The following is a 21,490-nucleotide window of genomic DNA, read 5'->3' as shown; positions in this document are numbered from 1 at the left end:
TGGGTGTGTGATGGGGGTGACGGTGTCTGGGTGTGTGATGGGGGTGACGGTGTCTGGGTGTGTGATGGGGGTGACGGTGTCTGGGTGTGTGATGGGGTGATGGTGTCTGGGTGTGTGATGGGGTGACGGTGTCTGGGTGTGTGATGGGGTGACGGTGTCTGGGTGTGTGATGGGGTGACGGTGTGTGGGTGTGTGATGGGCGTGACCGTGTCTGGGTGTGTGATGGGGTGACGGTGTCTGGGTGTGTGATGGGGGTGACGGTGTCTGGGTGTGTGATGGGGTGACGGTGTCTGGGTGTGTGATGGGGTGACGGTGTCTGGGTGTGTGATGGGGTGACGGTGTCTGGGTGTGTGATGGGGTGACGGTGTCTGGGTGTGTGATGGTGTGACGGTGTCTGGGTGTGTGATGGGGGTGACGGTGTCTGGGTGTGTGATGGGGTGACGGTGTCTGGGTGTGTGATGGGGTGACAGTGTCTGGGGTGTGATGGGGGTGACGGTGTCTGGGTGTGTGATGGGGTGACGGTGTCTGGGTGTGTGATGGGGTGACGGTGTCTGGGTGTGTGATGGGGTGACGGTGTCTGGTTGTGTGATGGGGTCACGGTGTCTGGGTGTGTGATGGGGGTGACGGTGTCTGGGTGTGTGATGGGGTGACGGTGTCTGGGTGTGTGATGGGGTGACGGTGTCTGGGTGTGTGATGGGGTGATGGTGTCTGGGTGTGTGATGGGGTGACGGTGTCTGGGTGTGTGATGGGGTGACGGTGTCTGGGTGTGTGATGGGGTGACGGTGTCTGGGTGTGTGATGGGGTGACGGTGTCTGGGTGTGTGATGGGGTGACGGTGTCTGGGTGTGTGATGGGGTGATGGTGTCTGGGTGTGTGATGGGGTGACGGTGTCTGGGTGTGTGATGGGGTGACGGTGTCTGGGTGTGTGATGGGGTGACGCTGTCTGGGTGTGTGATGGGGTGACGGTGTCTGGGTGTGTGATGGGGGTGACGGTGTCTGGGTGTGTGATGGAGTAACGGTGTCTGGGTGTGTGATGGGCGTGACGGTGTCTGGGTGTGTGATGGGGTTCTTGGGCTGATTTCTATTGTCGTGGTCGTGACTCCTCGCCCTGCCCACCCCCCCCCCCCCCCCCGCTCTAGGCTGGGATGATCCTCGATCATGGAGTCAAAACAACGGAGCCGAACGAGCGAGACAAGAGGCCCTACCTGAGCATCGTGGGAGCCAGGTACCAGGGGTGGTGGGGCAGCGGGGGGCAGCAGGGGGCATGGGGGTAGCTGATTAGTAGTAGGGGGGGGGCAGGTTAGACGAACACCAATTTGGATGACAATTCCAAAGCAGGAAGTGGGGAAGAACATTGACCTTGTGACCCCACGTGGTGAGATCGTGTGACACCGTGTGACCCCACGTGGTGAGAGCGTGTGACACCGTGTGACCCCACGTGGTGAGAGCGTGTGACACCGTGTGACCCCACGTGGTGTGAGCGTGTGACACCGTGTGACCCCACGTGGTGAGAGCGTGTGACACCGTGTGACCCCACGTGGTGAGAGCGTGTGACACCGTGTGACCCCACGTGGTGAGAGCGTGTGACACCGTGTGACCCCGCGTGGTGAGAGCGTGTGACACCGTGTGACCCCACGTGGTGAGAGCATGTGACACCGTGTGACCCCACGTGGTGAGAGCGTGTGACACCGTGTGACCCCACGTGGTGTGAGCGTGTGACACCGTGTGACCCCGCGTGGTGAGAGCGTGCGACACCTGTGACCCCACGTGGTGAGAGCGTGTGACACCGTGTGACCCCACGTGGTGTGAGCGTGTGACACCGTGTGACCCCACGTGGTGAGAGCGTGTGACACCGTGTGACCCCACGTGGTGTGAGCGTGTGACACCGTGTGACCCCACGTGGTGAGAGCGTGTGACACCGTGTGACCCCACGTGGTGTGAGCGTGTGACACCGTGTGACCCCACGTGGTGAGAGCGTGTGACACCGTGTGACCCCACGTGGTGAGAGCGTGTGACACCGTGTGACCCCACGTGGTGAGAGCGTGTGACCCCGTGTGACCCCACGTGGTGTGAGCGTGTGACACCGTGTGACCCCACGTGGTGAGAGCGTGTGACACCGTGTGACCCCACGTGGTGAGAGCGTGTGACCCCACGTGTGACCCCACGTGGTGAGAGCGTGTGACACCGTGTGACCCCACGTGGTGAGAGCGTGTGACACCGTGTGACCCCACGTGGTGAGAGCGTGTGACACCGTGTGACCCCGCGTGTCACCCAGTTGAGAGTGCGAGCCCTCCCCGACCTCAGGCACGGAAGCGGTGACCCCATGACCCCGCGTGACCCCAGGTACGGACCCCACGAGGACGCGGACCCTCGCAAGCCGCGCGTCCCGGCGCTCATCCAGGGCTTCACCGCTTTCAAGAACCAGCAGCACGGCGCGTGGCTCCGTGGCGGGGACGTCAGGCTCGACCACTGCCAGTGAGGGCCGCGACCCGGTGACCCCGGTGACCCCGGTGACCCCTCTATGACCCTCATGCAGCCCTGCATCCCGCACCACGGGGAGTGATCAGAGAATGCTTCCCTGGCACGCTGCGTGGGGTCTGTGGTGCATCCGCGCATCGTTGCACGTGCGCGGATGTGGGGAGCGGTGACCCGAGTTCGATTCCGACTCGCGAAAAATAAGTGGCGGCGAATATGTGAAACAGTCCTGGCCCTCCCCTAGGTCGACTCGGCCTCAAATAAGTAACTGGTGTGGTTTGTAGACATCGCCGCTTGGGGTGACAAAGGCGGTCGGGGCGTGGTGCTGGCCACCCACCCCCTCGCGTGCCGTGCCAGCCTTGATATGTGTAACTTGCGGACAGCACCTCCCCTACAGTCTGGTAAAGGCTACACGGCGGATCTTTGTCTTTGCTACGTGTGTGCGTCAATCCGCAGCTTGGACATATATTATATCTGATATTATACATTGTTTACTTGCACAGAAAAAGTGAAAGGCAAACTGCAGATAAACAACAGTTAAAATGTGCGCAGATGAGGCTTTAAATTCAAGAGGGCTTCTATGAAAACCACACCCTTAAAAGAACAATGTTTATACAAAACAGATTGTTTAATCAATTAAACAAAGCATACTAATTAAACATGTTAAACTTAGTGTTTAAAAAACACGTTTGTTTTTGTGCGCCCATGCGTGCTTGTGTGTGTGTGTGAAAGTTTGTATTTGTCTTTGGGAGTTAGGCGACATTGGGGAGACTACTGGGTCGTTCTGTTCATCAGGCTGAGCCGTAATCTATGCTGAAAGTGTTTGAGGCCTGATGCTGATGATATTTTGGCTCTGTATCTCATAGAGAATTGACTTTGTGTGGTGCGGCAGTGGGAGGGTGAAAGTTATCCCTTGCAAACTGAGACGCTCCACCTCATGGGATTCTCCACGAGTTTTAATTAAAGGAAATGCCATTGCTGATGACACGATGCTGATGATGATGTTGACGATAATGATGATGATGCTGGTGATGACGATGATGTTGACGATGATGATGACGATGACGATGCTGTTGGTGATGATGTGGTGATGATGGTGTTAATGCTATGATGTTGATGTGGTAATGATGGTGTTAATGCTATGATGTTGATGACGTGATGATGGTGTTCATGCTATGATGCTGATGGTGTTAATGTGGTGATGATGGTGTTAATACTATGATGTTGATGATGTTGATGGGATGATGATGGTGTTGATTCTATAATGTTGATGATTATGATGTGGTGATGATGGCGTTGATGCTATGATGTTGATTATTTTAATGTGGTGATGATGGTGTTGATGTGGTGATGATGGTGTTGATGTCGTGATGATGATGTTGATGTGGTGATGATGGTGTTGATGCTATGATGCTGATGTGGTGATGATGTGGTGATGATGGTATTGATGCTATAATGTTGATGATGTTAATGTGGTGATGATGGTGTTGATGTGGTGATGATGGTGTTGATGCTATAATGTTGATGGTGTTAATGTGATGATGGTGTTGATGCTATGATGTTGATGCTGTGGTGATGATGGTGTTAATGCTATAATGTTGATGCGGTGATGATGGTGTTAATGCTATAATGTTGGTGTTAATGTGGTGATGATGGTGTTAATGCTATGATGTTGATGTGGTGATGATGGTGTTGATGATGGTGTTAATGTGGTGATGATGGTGTCAATGCTATAATGTTGATGGTGTTAATGTGGTGTTGATGGTGTTGATGATGGTGTTTATGTGGTGATGATGGTGTTGATGATGGTGTTAATGTGGTGATGATGGTGTCAATGCTATGTTGATGGTGTTAATGTGGTGATGATGGTGTTGATGATGGTATTAATGTGGTGATGATGGTGTTGATGATGGTGTTAATGTGGTGATGATGGTGTTAATGTGGTGATGATGGTGTCAATGCTATAATGTTGATGGTGTTAATGTGGTGATGATGGTGTTAATGTGGTGATGATGGCGTTAATGTGGTGATGATGGTGTTGTTGATGGTGTTAATGTGGTGATGTTGGTGTTGATGATAGTGTTAATGTGGTGATGATGGTGTTAATGTGGTGATGATGGTGTTGATGATGGTGTTAATGTGGTGATGATGGTGTTGATGATGGTGTTAATGTGGTGATGATGGTGTTAATGTGGTGATGTTGGTGTTGATGATGGTGTTAATGTGGTGATGATGGTGTTGATGATGGTGTTAATGTGGTGATGATGGTGTTAATGTGGTGATGTTGGTGTTGATGATGGTGTTAATGTGGTGATGATGGTGTTGATGATGGTGTTAATGTGGTGATGATGGTGTTAATGTGGTGATGATGATGTTGATGCGTGCAGATTCGCGGACAACGGCATCGGGTTGACCCTGGCGAGGTGAGTGACCCGGACGACGCCACGGCCCGGCCGGTCGGATCGCGTAGCGAAGCGTCGATGAATAACGCGCCATGAAGAAGGGCCATTGCCCCAAGCGTTGCCTCGACATTTGTCCTGCTAAGGGGCCGTCCATAAATGACGTCACGCACCTAGGGAGGGGGTGGGGTGAGACATTTATGACGATGTGTGACGAGGGGGGGGTTTGAGAAATGTGACGTCACATCAAAATGCCAACTTTAAAAAAATATAGACAACACGTTCTACTTAATTAAAGTGTAGCGCCACATTAAATACGCACTACAATGACAATAATTTAAAGCGATTTGAAGCATGTTTTATTTTCAAAATGGAAATATGGTTTTGGGGGGGGGGGGGGGGGCAGAGCCACGAGGAGTCGCTGTGTCCGTGTCGAATCGTGCCGCTCGCGGTCGGACACCCGAGTTCGAACCCCGAGCGCGGCCAACATCGGTGACGAAAGTCCGAGCCGGTCCCGGGCCTCCCCCCCCAGGGTGGACTCGGCTCCAAACGAGCGGCTGGTGCGGCGTGTCGACGTCAGCACTTGGGGGGGCAAAGGCGGTCGGGGCAGGCGTTGGTCCTGACCACGCCACCTCGCTCATACGCGCTGCTCGCGAACAGCACTTGCCCCAACAGCCTACGTGGGCTACGCGCCGGGGCACCTTTGTCTGTGTCTGCGTAGCGGCGGGACGTTCCCGGATGACGAGGGCTCCATGCAGGAGGTGCGCAACTCTCTCTTCGTGGGGGAGAGCGGCAACCTGGGCACCCCGGGGGGGCCCGGGGCGGTCGCCTGGGGCCCGGGGGGCACCGACGGCAAGAACCGCACCCTGCCGCGCGCCAGGCGAGTACCCCCCCATCCCTCACCCCCCACACCTGTCACTCACACCGCCTCCCCCCACCCCCCACACCTGTCACTCACACCGCCTCCCCCCACCCCCCACACCTGTCACCTGTCACTCACACCGCCTCCCCCCACCCCCCACACCTGTCACCTGTCACTCACACCGCATCCCCCCACCCACCACCCCTGTCACTAACACCCCCCCCCCGCAATACCTGTCACCTGTCACTCACACCGCCTCCCCCCACCCCCCACACCTGTCACTCACACTGCCTCCCCCCACCCCCACCCCTCCCACCTGTCACTCACACCGCCTCCCCCCACCCCCCACACCTGTCACTCACACCGCCTCCCCCCACCCCCACCCCTCCCACCTGTCACTCACACCGCCTCCCCCCACCCCTCCCACCTGTCACTCACACCGCCTCCCCCCACCCCCACCCCTCCCACCTGTCACTCACACCGCCTCCCCCCACCCCTCCCACCTGTCACTCACACCGCCTCCCCCCACCCCTCCCACCTGTCACTCACACTGCCTCCCCCCACCCCCACAAATGTCACCTGTCACTCACACCGCCTCCCCCCACCCCCCACACCTGTCACTCACACCGCCTTTCCCCACCCCCCATCCCCCACACCTGTCACTCACACCGCCTCCCCCCACCCCCACCCCTCCCACCTGTCACTCACACCGCCTCCCCCCACCTGTCACTCACACTGCCTCCCCCCACCCCCACAAATGTCACCTGTCACTCACACCGTCTCCCCCCACCCCCCACACCTGTCACTCACACCGCCTTCCCCCACCCCCCATCCCCCACACCTGTCACTCACACCGCCTCCCCCCACCCCTCCCACCTGTCACTCACACCGCCTCCCCCCACCCCTCCCACCTGTCACTCACACCGCCTTCCCCCACCCCCCATCCCCCACACCTGTCACTCACACCGCCTCCCCCCACCCCTCCCACCTGTCACTCACACCGCCTCCCCCCATCCCCCACACCTGTCACTCACACCGTCTCCCCCCACCCCCCACACCTGTCACTCACACCGCCTCCCCCCACACCTGTGACCTGTCACTCACAGCGCCTCCCCCCACCCCCCACCCCCCACACCTGTCACCTGTCACTCACACCGCCTCCCCCCACCCCTCCCACCTGTCACTCACACCGCCTCCCCCCATCCCCCACACCTGTCACTCACACCGTCTCCCCCCACCCCCCACACCTGTCACTCACACCGCCTCCCCCCACACCAGTGACCTGTCACTCACAGCGCCTCCCCCCACCCCCCACCCCCCACACCTGTCACCTGTCACTCACAGCGCCTCCCCCCACCCCCCACCCCCCACACCTGTCACCTGTCACTCACACCGCCTCCCCCCACTCCCTACCCTTGTCACTCACCCCCCCCCCCCGCAATTCCTGCCACCTGTCACTCACGCGATGTGCTGGGCTGCTGTGGTGAGGTGACCCCTCTCTGACCCCTCTCTGACCCCTCTCTGACCCCTCTCTCTGGCCCCTCTCTCTGGCCCCCATCCCCGCGTAGGAACTTCCCGATGCGGGGCCTGCAGGTGTACGACGGCCCCATCCTGGTGCGGGACGTTCTGTTCCGGCGCTTCGCGGCGCTCGGCTCGCGACTCGCCAGCGCCATCGGATTCCGCCTCAACAACTCGTGGCAGAGCTGCCCGCAGAACAACGTCACGGGCGTGCGCTTCGAGGACGTGCCGGTACGCGGGGAGGGGTGCAGCAGGGGTACACGGGGAGGGGTGCAGCAGGGGTACACGGGGAGGGGTGCAGCAGGGGTACGCGGGGAGGGGTGCAGCAGGGGTACACGGGGAGGGGTGCAGGAGGGGTACGCGGGGAGGGGTGCATCAGGGGTACAGGAGGGGTACGCGGGGAGGGGTGCAGGAGGGGTACACGGGGAGGGGTGCAGCAGGGGTACAGGAGGGGTACGCGGGGAGGGGTGCAGGAGGGGTACACGGGGAGGGGTGCAGGAGGGGTACACGGGGAGGGGTGCAGGAGGGGTACACGGGGAGGGGTGCAGGAGGGGTGCAGGAGGGGTACGCGGGGAGGGGTGCAGGAGGGGTACACGGGGAGGGGTGCAGCAGGGGTACACGGGGAGGGGTGCAGGAGGGGTACACGGGGAGGGGTGCAGCAGGGGTACGCGGGGAGGGGTGCAGGAGAGGTACGCGGGGAGGGGTGCAGGAGGGGTACACGGGGAGGGGTGCAGGAGGGGTACGCGGGGAGGGGTGCAGCAGGGGTACACGGGGAGGGGTGCAGGAGAGGTACGCGGGGAGGGGTGCAGGAGGGGTACACGGGGAGGGGTGCAGGAGGGGTACGCGGGGAGGGGTGCAGGAGGGGTACACGGGGAGGGGTGCAGGAGGGGTACGCGGGGAGGGGTGCAGCAGGGGTACACGGGGAGGGGTGCAGGAGAGGTACGCGGGGAGGGGTGCAGGAGGGGTACACGGGGAGGGGTGCAGGAGGGGTACGCGGGGAGGGGTGCAGCAGGGGTACACGGGGAGGGGTGCAGGAGAGGTACGCGGGGAGGGGTGCAGGAGGGGTACACGGGGAGGGGTGCAGGAGGGGTACGCGGGGAGGGGTGCAGGAGGGGTACACGGGGAGGGGTGCAGGAGGGGTACGCGGGGAGGGGTGCAGGAGGGGTCGTGTACTGGGGCGACACACACGGAGAGTGCCCAGCAGCGACTCTGGCGAGACTCCCGCCGTCTCGATCCCCAGTCTGGAGCGGCTTCTGCCACCCCTCACCCCTCCCCTCTACTCCTTCACCTGCCCTGTCCACTGCTCTCACCCCTCCCCCTTCCACTACTCACCTCCCCCTTACTCTCACCCCCTGCTGCTCCAACACCTCTCCTTTCCCTCTGCTCACCACGAACCCTCCTCCCCCCTCTCGTCCCCTCTCCCGTCATCCCCCTCTCATTCTCCCCCCCCCCACCCCCCGTAGCTGTGGAGCCGCGTGTTCTTCGGGCGGCCGGGCCCGTGGTTCCACCGCATGGAGCTGGACGGGGACCGCACGGCCATCTTCCGCGACAGCGACGGATCGGTGAGCGGCTTCCCCGGCGCCTTCCTCCTGCGCCACGACAACTTCCTGCTGCGCAACCCGGACTGCCTCGACGTGCCGGACTGGCGCGCCGCGCTCTGCAGCGGCCGCTACGCGCAGGTCAGCACGGGGGCCCGACCCCCCGCGGGGTGATGGCGGGGGTCAGGGCTCGGGCCGCGCCTGCACGCGTTGGGCGACGAGTCGGGCGTGTGGACGGGCGAGGGGGTCACCCGAGGGGTCACCCGAGGGGTCACCCGAGTGCCCCCGCAACCCCCGTCGCGAGAAGCGCCCCCCTCGGCTTGCTGACCCCGCCGCCATGCACCCCGCAGCTCTACATCCAGGCGCGCAACCCGGCGTGGCTGCGTCTGCGCGTGGTGCGGAACGACTACCCGGGCCGGGGGATGACGCTGGAGGGGGCGCTGAGCCGCGGGGGCCACTACCAGCAGTACCAGCCCGTGGTGGCGCTGCGCCGCGGCTACACGCTGCACTGGGACGGGCCCGCGCCCGAGGAGGTCACCATCTGGCCCATCAACTTCGACAGGTGCCGGCACACGCGACCCGCCGGCCGTAGCCTCACGGCGCCGGCGGAGCCGCTCACACCGCCGGCGTGGACAGGGGGCGGCATCGTGCCGGCTGTCTGGCGCGCCAGGAGATGGGAGTCGGACGGCACCACCCTCGGATCGCGGGCGCACCGTGCGAACCATTGCACCGCGGCACCACATCCACCACATCCACTACACCTCCCACTGTGGTTGTGTTTGGCTACGGATGCTCTGCCTTCTCCAGGCGATGCCAGCGTGCTGGAGAATACGCCCACAACACGGCACACGCACATCAAGTATACCCCCGGCTACAAGTCACGTGCCACGCACTCCAGCCTAGACCAGCGGCGACCCGGGAATAAAATGTTGAGCAAGAACAAAAATGTAAGCCCTCATCTTTGCCGAACGCAAACCACCCTCCCTCGCCCCCCCCCCCCCCCCAGGGCCGAGTGGGTGCTGCTGGCGCTGTGCTACCCGCGCGGCACGGCGTTCAGCGTGGTGCGGGACGTGCACGAGCGGCGAGGGCGCAGCACCAGGAAGGTCGGCGCCTTCTCACGCGCCGCCGCGCTGCACAAGCTCTCCACGCCGGCGCTGCTGCACGGGCGGAGGGACCTCTACTACTGGGATGAGGACGCCGGGTACACGCGGGGGGGGGGGGGTACACGCGGGGGGGGGGGGGGGTACACGTGGGGTGCAGCAGGAGTGGTACAAACGAGTGGGGCAGGGTCTCCGTGAATACTCGCGCGCTCACTCTCTCAATGCCCCAATGTACACAGGTGCCCCCCCAGGGTGGACAGGTCCCCGTGAGTACCCACTCAGCCTTTCCGCCCGTGCCCCCCCCCCTCCACCAGGCTGCTCTTCCTCCGCGTGCGCTCCCACTTTGCGCGCGAGGGCCACGCGTTCTGCTCGGTGCACGGCTGCGAGCGCGTCAAGGTGAAGGCTCACCTGCCTCACCTGCCTCACGCCGCCGCCGTGGCCGACTGCGAGGCGCGCGCCTACCCCAAGTACGCGACGGTCCCTGTGGCCCAGCTGCCCATGCCGCGCCGCCTCGCCCGGCGCGACCCGGTACGGTGGGGGGGGGGGAGGGGGGCCCTCACGAGCGGGGGGGGGGGGCCCTCACGAGGGGGGGGGGTCATCCGGGGCTTGTCGGCTTCACTGGACGCACGTGTCGGGTTCACCGGTTACATCAATGAGTCATCAGGGTCAATGAGTCATCAGGGTCAATGAGTCGTCGGGTCACCGGGACACCATTCAAAAAGAGCTTCTTAGTTCAAGTTGGGTCTTACCTGAAATAAACCGACTGAAGTGACCGATGAGGTCTCCGTGTCACCGTGGGACACCCGCTTCACTGGGAGGGTCACGGGTCACCCTGGCACTGGACACTGCGCATTTAGCTTGTGGGGGAGACGTGTGGCTCGGCGCTGCGCTAACAGCGCTTGCCCCGAAAATGCGTACGTTGACCTTCTTTCGCACCGTACGTAGGCGAGCGTGCCAATCGGAGGCGAGCGAGTGGAAGCGTGGTGGTCAGTGCGCTGCGCTGCGAACCTGGCGGCCCGAGTCTCTGTCGCGTGCCGTGGTGGCCTCCACAGCTGTGTCAAGGCGATGTGCGGGGGGGGGGGGCATCTTCTGTCGTTGTCAGGACGCGCGGGAGGAGTTTGTGGAGGTGAAGCTCGAGTCGCACTCGCTGCGCTACAAGCGGCAGTACGAGTACGCCGTCGCCGTGGTAACGCCTACACACCCCGCGACGACACCCCGCGGGGTGTTGCCTCCCAGGCCGAACGAGGCGGAGGCGGCGGCAGCGGCTTTATTCATTCTGCGCTGCTTTCACTGCCAACATCTTCGCGCTGAATCTTTTTGATTCACGCGGCCGCGTCTCGCGGGCCCTACTACGTACGTAGAACTTCTTTCGCACCGTACGTAGCCAACCGTGCTAATCGTGCTAATCAGTTCCATCGCCACCGCCGCCCCCAGGTGGACGGCGTGAGCTTCGCGCACGCCGAGGACGGCCTGCAGCTGCTGGTGCTGGACGGCGGCACGGGAAAGGTGGCGGCGCGCAAGACGTTCGACGCGCAGGCGCTGCGCCACCACCCGGGCAGCCTGCAGCTGTACGTGACGCGCGGGGTGCGCGACGGGTGAGCGCCGGGACACACACACACACACACCGGCATCGCCGCAGTGCTACCCAGGCCCCTGCGTGTCCGTCACCCGCTGACCCTCGTGTGTCGGTGACTCCAACCCCCCCCCCCAACTCTACCCGTGTGACCGGGCAGCTCTGTGGTCCTGCTGACCTCGCGAGGTCACCTGCTGGCCGCCGAGGAGACCCTGAGGACCAAGGTGCTCCCGTTCTTGGGGGCGGAGGTCAGCAGCACGCGACTGCACGGTGAGAAAAGTTCTCACCACCGCCACCACCATCGTCACTACCACCGCCACCACCATCGTCACTACCATCGCCACCACCATCGCCACCACCATCGTCACCACCATCGTCACTACCATCGCCACCACCATCGCCACCACCATCGTCACTACCACCGCCACCACCATCGTCACTACCATCCCCACCACCATCGTCACTACCACCGCCACCACCATCGTCACTACCATCGCCACCACCATCGTCACTACCATCGCCACCACCATCGCCACCACCATCGTCACTACCACCGCCACCACCATCGTCACTACCATCGCCACCACCATCGTCACTACCACCGCCACCACCATCGTCACTACCATCGCCACCACCATCATCACTACCATCGCCACCACCATCGTCACTACCACCGCCACCACCATCGTCACTACCATCGCCACCACCATCGTCACTACCACCATCACTACCATCGTCACTACCACCGCCACCACCATCATCACTACCATCGCCACCACCATCCTCACTACCACCGCCACCACCATCGTCACTACCATCGCCACCACCATCGTCACTACCACCATCACTACCATCGCCACCACCATCGCCACCACCATCGTCACTACCACCGCCACCACCATCGTCACTACCATCGCCACCACCATCGTCACTACCACCGCCACCACCATCGTCACTACCATCGCCACCACCATCATCACTACCATCGCCACCACCATCGTCACTACCACCGCCACCACCATCGTCACTACCATCGTCACTACCACCGCCACCACCATCATCACTACCATCGCCACCACCATCGTCACTACCATCGTCACTACCATCGCCACCACCATCATCACTACCATCGCCACCACCATCGTCACTACCACCATCACTACCATCGTCACTACCACCGCCACCACCATCATCACTACCATCGCCACCACCATCGTCACTACCATCGCCACCACCATCGCCACCACCATCGTCACTACCATCGCCACCACCATCGCCACCACCATCATCACTACCATCGTCACTACCACCGCCACCACCATCATCACTACCATCGCCACCACCATCGTCACTACCACCGTCACTACCATCATCACTACCATCGCCACCACCATCATCACTACCATTATCACTACCACCGCCACCACCATCATCACTACCATCGCCACCACCATCGCCACCACCATCATCACTACCATCGTCACTACCACCGCCACCACCATCATCACTACCATCGCCACCACCATCGTCACTACCATCATCACTATCACCGCCACCACCATCATCACTACCATCGCCACCACCATCGCCACCACCATCGTCACTACCATCATCACTACCATCGCCACCACCATCGTCACTACCATCGCCACCACCATCGCCACCACCATCGTCACTACCATCGCCACCACCATCGCCACCACCATCATCACTACCATCGTCACTACCACCGCCACCACCATCATCACTACCATCGCCACCACCATCGTCACTACCATCATCACTACCACCGCCACCACCATCATCACTACCATCGCCACCACCATCGCCACCACCATCGTCACTACCATCATCACTACCATCGCCACCACCATCGTCACTACCATCGCCACCACCATCGTCACTACCACCGCCACCACCATCGTCACTACCATCGCCACCACCATCGCCACCACCATCATCACTACCATCGCCACTACCACCGCCACCACCATCATCACTACCATCGCCACCACCATCGTCACTACCACCGCCACCACCATCGTCACTACCATCGCCACCACCATCGTCACTACCACCATCACTACCATCGCCACCACCATCGCCACCACCATCGTCACTACCACCGCCACCACCATCGTCACTACCATCGCCACCACCATCGTCACTACCACCGCCACCACCATCGTCACTACCATCGCCACCACCATCATCACTACCATCGCCACCACCATCGTCACTACCACCGCCACCACCATCATCACTACCATCGCCACCACCATCGTCACTACCATCGTCACTACCATCGCCACCACCATCATCACTACCATCGCCACCACCATCGTCACTACCACCATCACTACCATCGTCACTACTACCGCCACCACCATCATCACTACCATCGCCACCACCATCGTCACTACCATCGCCACCACCATCGCCACCACCATCGTCACTACCATCGCCACCACCATCGCCACCACCATCATCACTACCATCGTCACTACCACCGCCACCACCATCATCACTACCATCGCCACCACCATCGTCACTACCACCGTCACTACCATCATCACTACCATCGCCACCACCATCGTCACTACCATCATCACTACCACCGCCACCACCATCATCACTACCATCGCCACCACCATCGCCACCACCATCATCACTACCATCGTCACTACCACCGCCACCACCATCATCACTACCATCGCCACCACCATCGTCACTACCATCATCACTATCACCGCCACCACCATCATCACTACCATCGCCACCACCATCGCCACCACCATCATCACTACCATCGCCACCACCATCGTCACTACCATCGCCACCACCATCGCCACCACCATCGTCACTACCATCGCCACCACCATCGCCACCACCATCATCACTACCATCGTCACTACCACCGCCACCACCATCATCACTACCATCGCCACCACCATCGTCACTACCATCATCACTACCACCGCCACCACCATCATCACTACCATCGCCACCACCATCGCCACCACCATCGTCACTACCATCATCACTACCATCGCCACCACCATCGTCACTACCATCGCCACCACCATCGCCACCACCATCGTCACTACCATCGCCACCACCATCATCACTACCATCGCCACCACCATCGTCACTACCATCGTCACTACCATCGCCACCACCATCATCACTACCATCGTCACTACCACCGCCACCACCATCGCCACCACCATCGCCACCACCATCGTCACTACCATCGTCACCACCATCGTCACTACCACCGCCACCACCATCATCACTACCATCGTCACTACCATCGCCACCACCATTGTCACTACCACCGCCACCACCATCGTCACTACCATCGCCACCACCATCGTCACCACCATCGCCACCACCATCGTCACTACCACCGCCACCACCATCGCCACCACCATCGCCACCACCATCGTCACTACCATCGCCACCACCATCGTCACTACCACCGCCACCACCATCATCACTACCACCGCCACCACCATCATCACTACCATCGCCACCACCATCATCACTACCATCGCCACCACCATCGCCACCACCATCGTCACTACCATCGTCACTACCATCGTCACCACCATCGTCACTACCACTGCCACCACCATCGTCACTACCATCGTCACTACCATCGCCACCACCATCATCACTACCATCGTCACTACCACCGCCACCACCATCGCCACCACCATCGCCACCACCATCGTCACTACCACCGCCACCACCATCGTCACTACCATCGCCACCACCATCGTCACTACCACCGCCACCACCATCATCACTACCACCGCCACCACCATCGTCACTACCACCGCCACCACCATCGTCACTACCACCGCCACCACCATCGTCACTACCATCGCCACCACCATCGTCACTACCATCGCCACCACCATCGTCACTACCATCGCCACCACCATCGTCACTACCATCGCCACCACCATCGTCACTACCATCGCTCCCATCACTTCCATGTTGAACGTTTTTCGCACCGCACGTAGCCAACCGTGCTAATCGGGGGTGCGTGTGTTCGTACGTCGGTGTGTGCGTCTGTTTAAGCGTCTGGGGAGTGGTGATGCAGTGGTTAGCGCGCTCTATTACGATCCTGGCACCTCGAGTTCGACTCCCGCTCACGAATATTTGAACCGGTCTTGAGTCTCCCCTATACCAACTCAGCCTTAAAATGAGTATCCCTGGCACGATAAAATATCAACATTTGGAGAGACAAAGGTGGCCGAGTGTGGCGATCCTGGCGACTCGCCACCATCGTGCGAGGTGCCGACCTTCACGGATGCCACTCGCTCACAGCGCTTGCCCCAACAGTCCGTTAAAGGCTACGCGGGGCCCCTTTGTCTTTGTAGACCGGCTGGTGTTCGTCGGGTACAAGGGCCCCGTGCGGCCCGACTGGGTGCGTCTCGTGAGCGACCGCTACTCGGCAAAGCTGCACCAGCTCATCACCGTACCGCCGCGGCGCCAGTGATGCCCGAGGAAGAGACACGGGGGAGAGGAGAGACACGGGAGGAGACACGGGAGAGGAGACACGGGAGGAGAGACACGGGGGAGAGGAGACACGGGAGACACGGGAGACACGGGAGGAGAGACACGGGGGAGAGGAGACACGGGGGAGAGGAGACACGGGAGGAGACACGGGGGAGAGGAGACACGGGAGGAGAGACACGGGGGAGAGGAGACACGGGAGGAGGAGAGACACGGGGGAGAGGAGACACGGGAGGAGGAGAGACACGGGAGGAGGAGAGACACGGGAGGAGAGACACGGGGGAGAGGAGACACGGGAGGAGGAGAGACACGGGAGGAGACACGGGGGAGAGGAGACACGGGGGAGAGGAGAGACACGGGAGGAGAGGAGACACGGGAGGAGAGGAGACACGGGAGGAGACGAGACACGGGAGGAGAGGAGACACGGGAGGAGACACGGGAGGAGAGGAGAGACACGGGAGGAGAGGAGACACGGGGAGAGGAGAGACACGGGGGAGAGGAGACACGGGAGGAGAGGAGACACGGGAGGAGAGGAGACACGGGGGAGAGGAGACACGGGGGAGAGGAGAGACACGGGAGGAGACACGGGAGGAGAGGAGACACGGGGGAGAGGAGACACGGGAGGAGAGACACGGGAGGAGAGGAGACGGGAGGAAAGATACGGGGCGAAATGAACGGGAGGCGCAAGATAGAGACGGGAGAAGAAGATGGCAGGAGGTAAACGAGAGTCGGGAGAGCGCCAAGGGGTGCAGAGACTGTGGCCTCACCCTCTCTCACCCTGCTCGTGTCTCCCGGCGGCAAGGTGGGAGGCGCCGGTGGGACCGGGGGGTGACCACGAGCCCCGCGGGACCCAAACCCCCGAGGGGCGAAGCTCCGCAGAGAGACCGGGGGCACGGAGAGGAGAGATGGCGGGAAGGGACGTGGAGCAGGCGGGGGGCAAGCGATGCCGGTCTGACCGAGGGATGGACTATGACGCCCACGCCGCCACCCCACCCCCATCCCGTGAGGGGCATTGCACGGGGGGAGGGGCATGTTCAGTGCCCTCTTCTGGTGAGTGCCTTGACACTCGACCTCGGTCAGGAGCAAGGGGTCACAAGGGGCGGCTACAGTCGCACTTTAAGCATCGGTTTAGCGATACACTCAAGAGATGGTCGCCACGTGATGAGGTGACGTAACAATGCCGGAGAGCACGTGACACTCATCACATGGTGGTGGCGGCCATCGTTTTGACTTTAATGGTGACGTGAGTGTGCCGGCTGTTGTCATGCGACGTCACTTGCCGGTCACGTGATGTTGCTGGTAATTACGTGACAACGCCGATTGGTCTGGTGACATTTCTGGTTGTCAAGCGACAATGATATTGGTTGCCATGCGAGGATGTTGGTCGTCGCATGGAGATGCCGGTTGCCATGGGAGCGCGTGGACACGGCATGAAGGACCGCGGTCGTGACGATGGCGGTCGTGTCCGGACGGTGTCCGCCGGGGTCCTCGGCTCGGGTCTCCTGCACCACTCGAGAGGCACCTCGTGCAGGGACCCCTCGTCGAGGGGACCCCTCGTCGCGGGGACCCCTCGTGCGGGGACCCCTCGTCGAGGGGTTCTCACGTCGAGGGGTCCCCGCACGAGGGGTCCCCGCGACGAGGGGTCCCCGCACGAGGGGTCCCCACGACGAGGGGTCCCCTCGATGAGGGGTCCCCGCACGAGGGGTCCCCTCGTCGCGGGGACCCCTCGTCGTGGTGACCCCGAGTCCGTTGAGAGGTTGAGAGCTCTGGCAGTGCGCGGCGAGTCACAAGCGAGAAGGGAGCGGCCGCCGTGCTCGCAGCAGTGACACGGCACGAGCACTATCACAACAGCGTGGCGTTGGCAGTGACATGATGCACAATACTCGCACAGAGCATACGCCCCGTGGAAGTCACCAGGTTGTGTCTGCGTGCATGCCATGTGTGTAGCATTCACTCCATAAGACAAGCAACGACAAAGATTCCCCGTATAACCTTGAACAGACATTGAGGAAAGTGCTGTTAGCGAGCACCTATGAAGGCCGGCACTGCACACGAAGGGGGCGTGATGCGACTAGCACCCGCACCCGGCCGCCTTTGTCTCCCCAGTCCTGATGTGTACTACACACTGCAGCAGGTACTCATTTTTTATTCTGAGCCCATCTAGGGGGAGGCCCAAGACCCGTTCAGTGATTCACCACTGTTATTGTTTGCGAGCGGCAATCAATCACGGGGTTCGACGTGCAGTGCGCTAACCACTGTGCCACCGCTCCCCACGCACACGACCCCGACACCGATCGCACAACGGCGCACAAATGCGGTTCTCCGCGTACACCGATGCGCGTGAACATTTTGCGAATAAAATTCCACCGTTGTACTTGTGTCTCCTGCGCATACTCAAGTCTCTCTCAAGGCCGCTTTCCTTCCGCACACCACACCCTCGCCACTCACCAAACCACACCCTCACCACAGAATTTACGGCACGTGCCCATCTTGATCCTGACGTTTATTGTCGCTCAGAATCTCCCCCCCCCACCCACCCCCGACTCATCACACCCCTCGCCCCGCCCCCCCACCCCCTCCTCCCTCTCCTCCCAGTCCCTCCCCTCCCACTGCCCCCGTCCTTCGCTCCCCGCGCCTCCCGAATAACCTCCCCCCACCATCCGCACCACCTCCCAGGGCCCGACCACCTCCTCCACATCGCACTCTGCGGGCCTGGCCCCCTGCCCCGGCCCGGCCGCCACCGAGCAGCGGAGGGGCCCGGCGGCCACCGAGCAGCGGAGGGGCCCGGCGGCCACCGAGCAGCGGAGGGGCCCGGCGGCCACCGCGGCTCCTCCCGGCGCCACCTCCCGGCAGCACGGGGAGGGCGACGGCTCCATTAGCCCCTCCTCCTGCTCCTGGTGCGCGCGCTGCTGCCCCGGTGCGCTCCTTCGCTCCGGCGATTCCCTGGGCGCCAGTTCCTCCTCTCGCTCCAGCAGTCCACTGCCCTCTTCACCTGCGAGCACGCGCACACACGGACAACAATCCCCCGTGTAGCCTTAACAGACTCTTAGGGCAAGTGCTGTTAGCGAGCACCGATGAAGACTGGCACGAGCATGCACACACACGTACACACACGTACACACATACGTGCACATGTGTTAGCAGTGACAAAGTGCACGGCGCTTCCTTATCCAGGTCGCGCCGACCACGACCCCCTGACCCTCCACTCGGGACACGAATGACTTCAGACCCCTTTTTAGACTACCCCTGTAACTCCTTCACTCGGGAACTGTTCCTAGCACCCCCTTGCCCCCCCCCCCCGGCCTCCAGTCCCTCGCCCCGACTTGCACGTCACCCCCGGAACCCACATCCGACCTCGTCCTGATAGTCTCACAGGAAGCGATTTCCACAACCGGAAAAAGTGAAGAGATATATCGAGAAAGTAGAATTAACGCTACTGCCGATGTTGGGTTCTGCTCGATAGTGATACCAGCGCTGATCTACGTTACCCAGCAACCCGTGACGTTACTCAGCTACCCAGGACACTAAACGTGATGTTACCCGGCTACCCAGGACACTGGACGTGACGTTACCCTGCTACCCAGGACACTGGACGTGATGTTACCCGGCTACCCAGGACACTGGACGTGATGTTACTCAGCTACCCAGGACACTGGACGTGACGTTACCCGGCTACCCAGGACACTGGACGTGACGTTACCCGGCTACCCAGGACACTGGACGTGACGTTACCCGGCTACCCAGGACACTGGACGTGACGTTACCCAGCTACGCAGGACACTGGACGTGACGTTACCCAGCTACGCAGGACACTGGACGTGACGTTACCCAGCTACGCAGGACACTGGACGTGACGTTACCCGGCTACCCAGGACACTGGACGTGACGTTACCCGGCTACCCAGGACACTGGACGTGATGTTACCCGGCTACCCAGGACACTGGACGTGACGTTACCCGGCTACCCAGGACACTGGACGTGACGTTACTCGGCTACCCAGGACACTGGACGTGACGTTACCCGGCTACCCAGGACACTGGACGTGACGTTACCCGGCTACCCAGGACACTGGACGTGACGTTACCCGGCTACCCAGGACACTGGACGTGACGTTACCCAGCTACCCAGGACACTGGACGTGACGTTACCCGGCTACCCAGGACACTGGACGTGACGATACCCGGCTACCCAGGACACTGGACGTGACGTTACCCGGCTACCCAGGACACTGGACCTGACGTTACCCAGCTACCCAGGACACTGGACGTGAAGTTACCCGGCTACCCAGGACACTGGACGTGACGTTACCCGGCTACCCAGGACACTGGACGTGATGTTACCCGGCTACCCAGGACACTGGACGTGACGTTACCTGGCTACCCAGGACACTGGACGTGACGTTACCTGGCTACCCAGGACACTGAACGTGACGTTACCCAGCTACCCAGGACACTGAACGTGACGTTACCCAGCTACCCAGGACACTGGACGTGATGTTACCTGGCTACCCAGGACACTGGACGTGACGTTACCTGGCTACCCAGGACACTGGACGTGACGTTACCCGGCTACCCAGGACACTGGACGTGACGTTACCCGGCTACCCAGGACACTGGACGTGACGTTACCCGGCTACCCAGGACACTGGACGTAACGTTACCCGGCTACCCAGGACACTGGACGTGACGTTACCTGGCTACCCAGGACACTGAACGTGACGTTACCCAGCTACCCAGGACACTGAACGTGACGTTACCCAGCTACCCAGGACACTGGACGTGATGTTACCCGGCTACCCAGGACACTGGACGTGACGTTACCTGGCTACCCAGGACACTGAACGTGACGTTACCTGGCTACCCAGGACACTGAACGTGACGTTACCCGGCTACCCAGGACACTGGACGTGACGTTACCCGGCTACCCAGGACACTGGACGTGATGTTACCTGGCTACCCAGGACACTGGACGTGACGTTACCCGGCTACCCAGGACACTGGACGTGATGTTACCTGGCTACCCAGGACACTGGACGTGACGTTACCCGGCTACCCAGGACACTGGACGTGACGTTACCTGGCTACCCAGGACACTGGACGTGACGATACCCGGCTACCCAGGACACTGGACGTGACGTTACCTGGCTACCCAGGACACTGGACGTGACGTTACCCGGCTACCCAGGACACTGGACGTGACGTTACCCAGCTACCCAGGACACTGGACGTGACGTTACCCGGCTACCCAGGACACTGGACGTGACTATACCCGGCTACCCAGGACACTGGACGTGACGTTACCCAGCTACCCAGGACACTGGACGTGACGTTACCTGGCTACCCAGGACACTGGACGTGACGTTACCCGGCTACCCAGGACACTGGACGTGGTTACCGGCTACCCAGGACACTGGACGTGACGTTACCGGCTACCCAGGACACTGGACGTGACGTTACCGGCTACCCAGGACACTAGACGTGACGTACCCGGCTACCCAGG

The 21,490-nt window shown here is 61.3% G+C and overlaps 1 protein-coding gene and 1 long non-coding RNA gene across 4 annotated transcripts in view; one reads left to right on the top strand and one right to left on the bottom strand.

The window, feature by feature from the left end:
- Nucleotides 1–16,224, top strand: part of LOC133343654 (cell migration-inducing and hyaluronan-binding protein-like) — a 58,047-nt gene extending 41,823 nt beyond the window's left edge. For 2 of the 3 annotated variants that reach the window (XM_061553367.1, XM_061553368.1), the window contains exons 16-28: nucleotides 1,139–1,224; nucleotides 2,343–2,474; nucleotides 4,862–4,897; nucleotides 5,595–5,753; nucleotides 7,304–7,484; nucleotides 8,717–8,932; nucleotides 9,142–9,353; nucleotides 9,798–9,992; nucleotides 10,206–10,419; nucleotides 10,994–11,077; nucleotides 11,326–11,486; nucleotides 11,625–11,734; nucleotides 15,856–16,091. In XM_061553367.1, the coding sequence (XP_061409351.1) occupies nucleotides 1,139–1,224; nucleotides 2,343–2,474; nucleotides 4,862–4,897; nucleotides 5,595–5,753; nucleotides 7,304–7,484; nucleotides 8,717–8,932; nucleotides 9,142–9,353; nucleotides 9,798–9,992; nucleotides 10,206–10,419; nucleotides 10,994–11,077; nucleotides 11,326–11,486; nucleotides 11,625–11,734; nucleotides 15,856–15,974 (1,905 nt within the window). In that variant the 3' untranslated portion in view covers nucleotides 15,975–16,091. Of the gene's footprint in view, nucleotides 1–1,138; nucleotides 1,225–2,342; nucleotides 2,475–4,861; nucleotides 4,898–5,594; nucleotides 5,754–7,303; nucleotides 7,485–8,716; nucleotides 8,933–9,141; nucleotides 9,354–9,797; nucleotides 9,993–10,205; nucleotides 10,420–10,993; nucleotides 11,078–11,325; nucleotides 11,487–11,624; nucleotides 11,735–15,855; nucleotides 16,092–16,180 lie in introns of those variants that run through there. The other variant, XM_061553369.1, reaches the window with a different exon arrangement.
- Nucleotides 3,413–19,248, bottom strand: LOC133343656 (uncharacterized). The gene is made up of 2 exons (XR_009755277.1): nucleotides 18,679–19,248; nucleotides 3,413–5,046 (listed from the first exon to the last, which is right to left on the bottom strand). It is a non-coding gene; the product is annotated as an uncharacterized LOC133343656 (long non-coding RNA).
- Nucleotides 19,249–21,490: the final 2,242 nt, after the last annotated feature.

Source organism: Lethenteron reissneri, chromosome 18 (genome assembly GCF_015708825.2).
Source record: "Lethenteron reissneri isolate LAM-NWPU_2019-01 chromosome 18, ASM1570882v1, whole genome shotgun sequence".
Taxonomy (NCBI): domain Eukaryota; kingdom Metazoa; phylum Chordata; class Hyperoartia; order Petromyzontiformes; family Petromyzontidae; genus Lethenteron; species Lethenteron reissneri.
The sequence above is the reverse complement of the archived record's forward strand: the minus strand, read 5'-3'. Positions and strand labels throughout refer to the sequence as shown.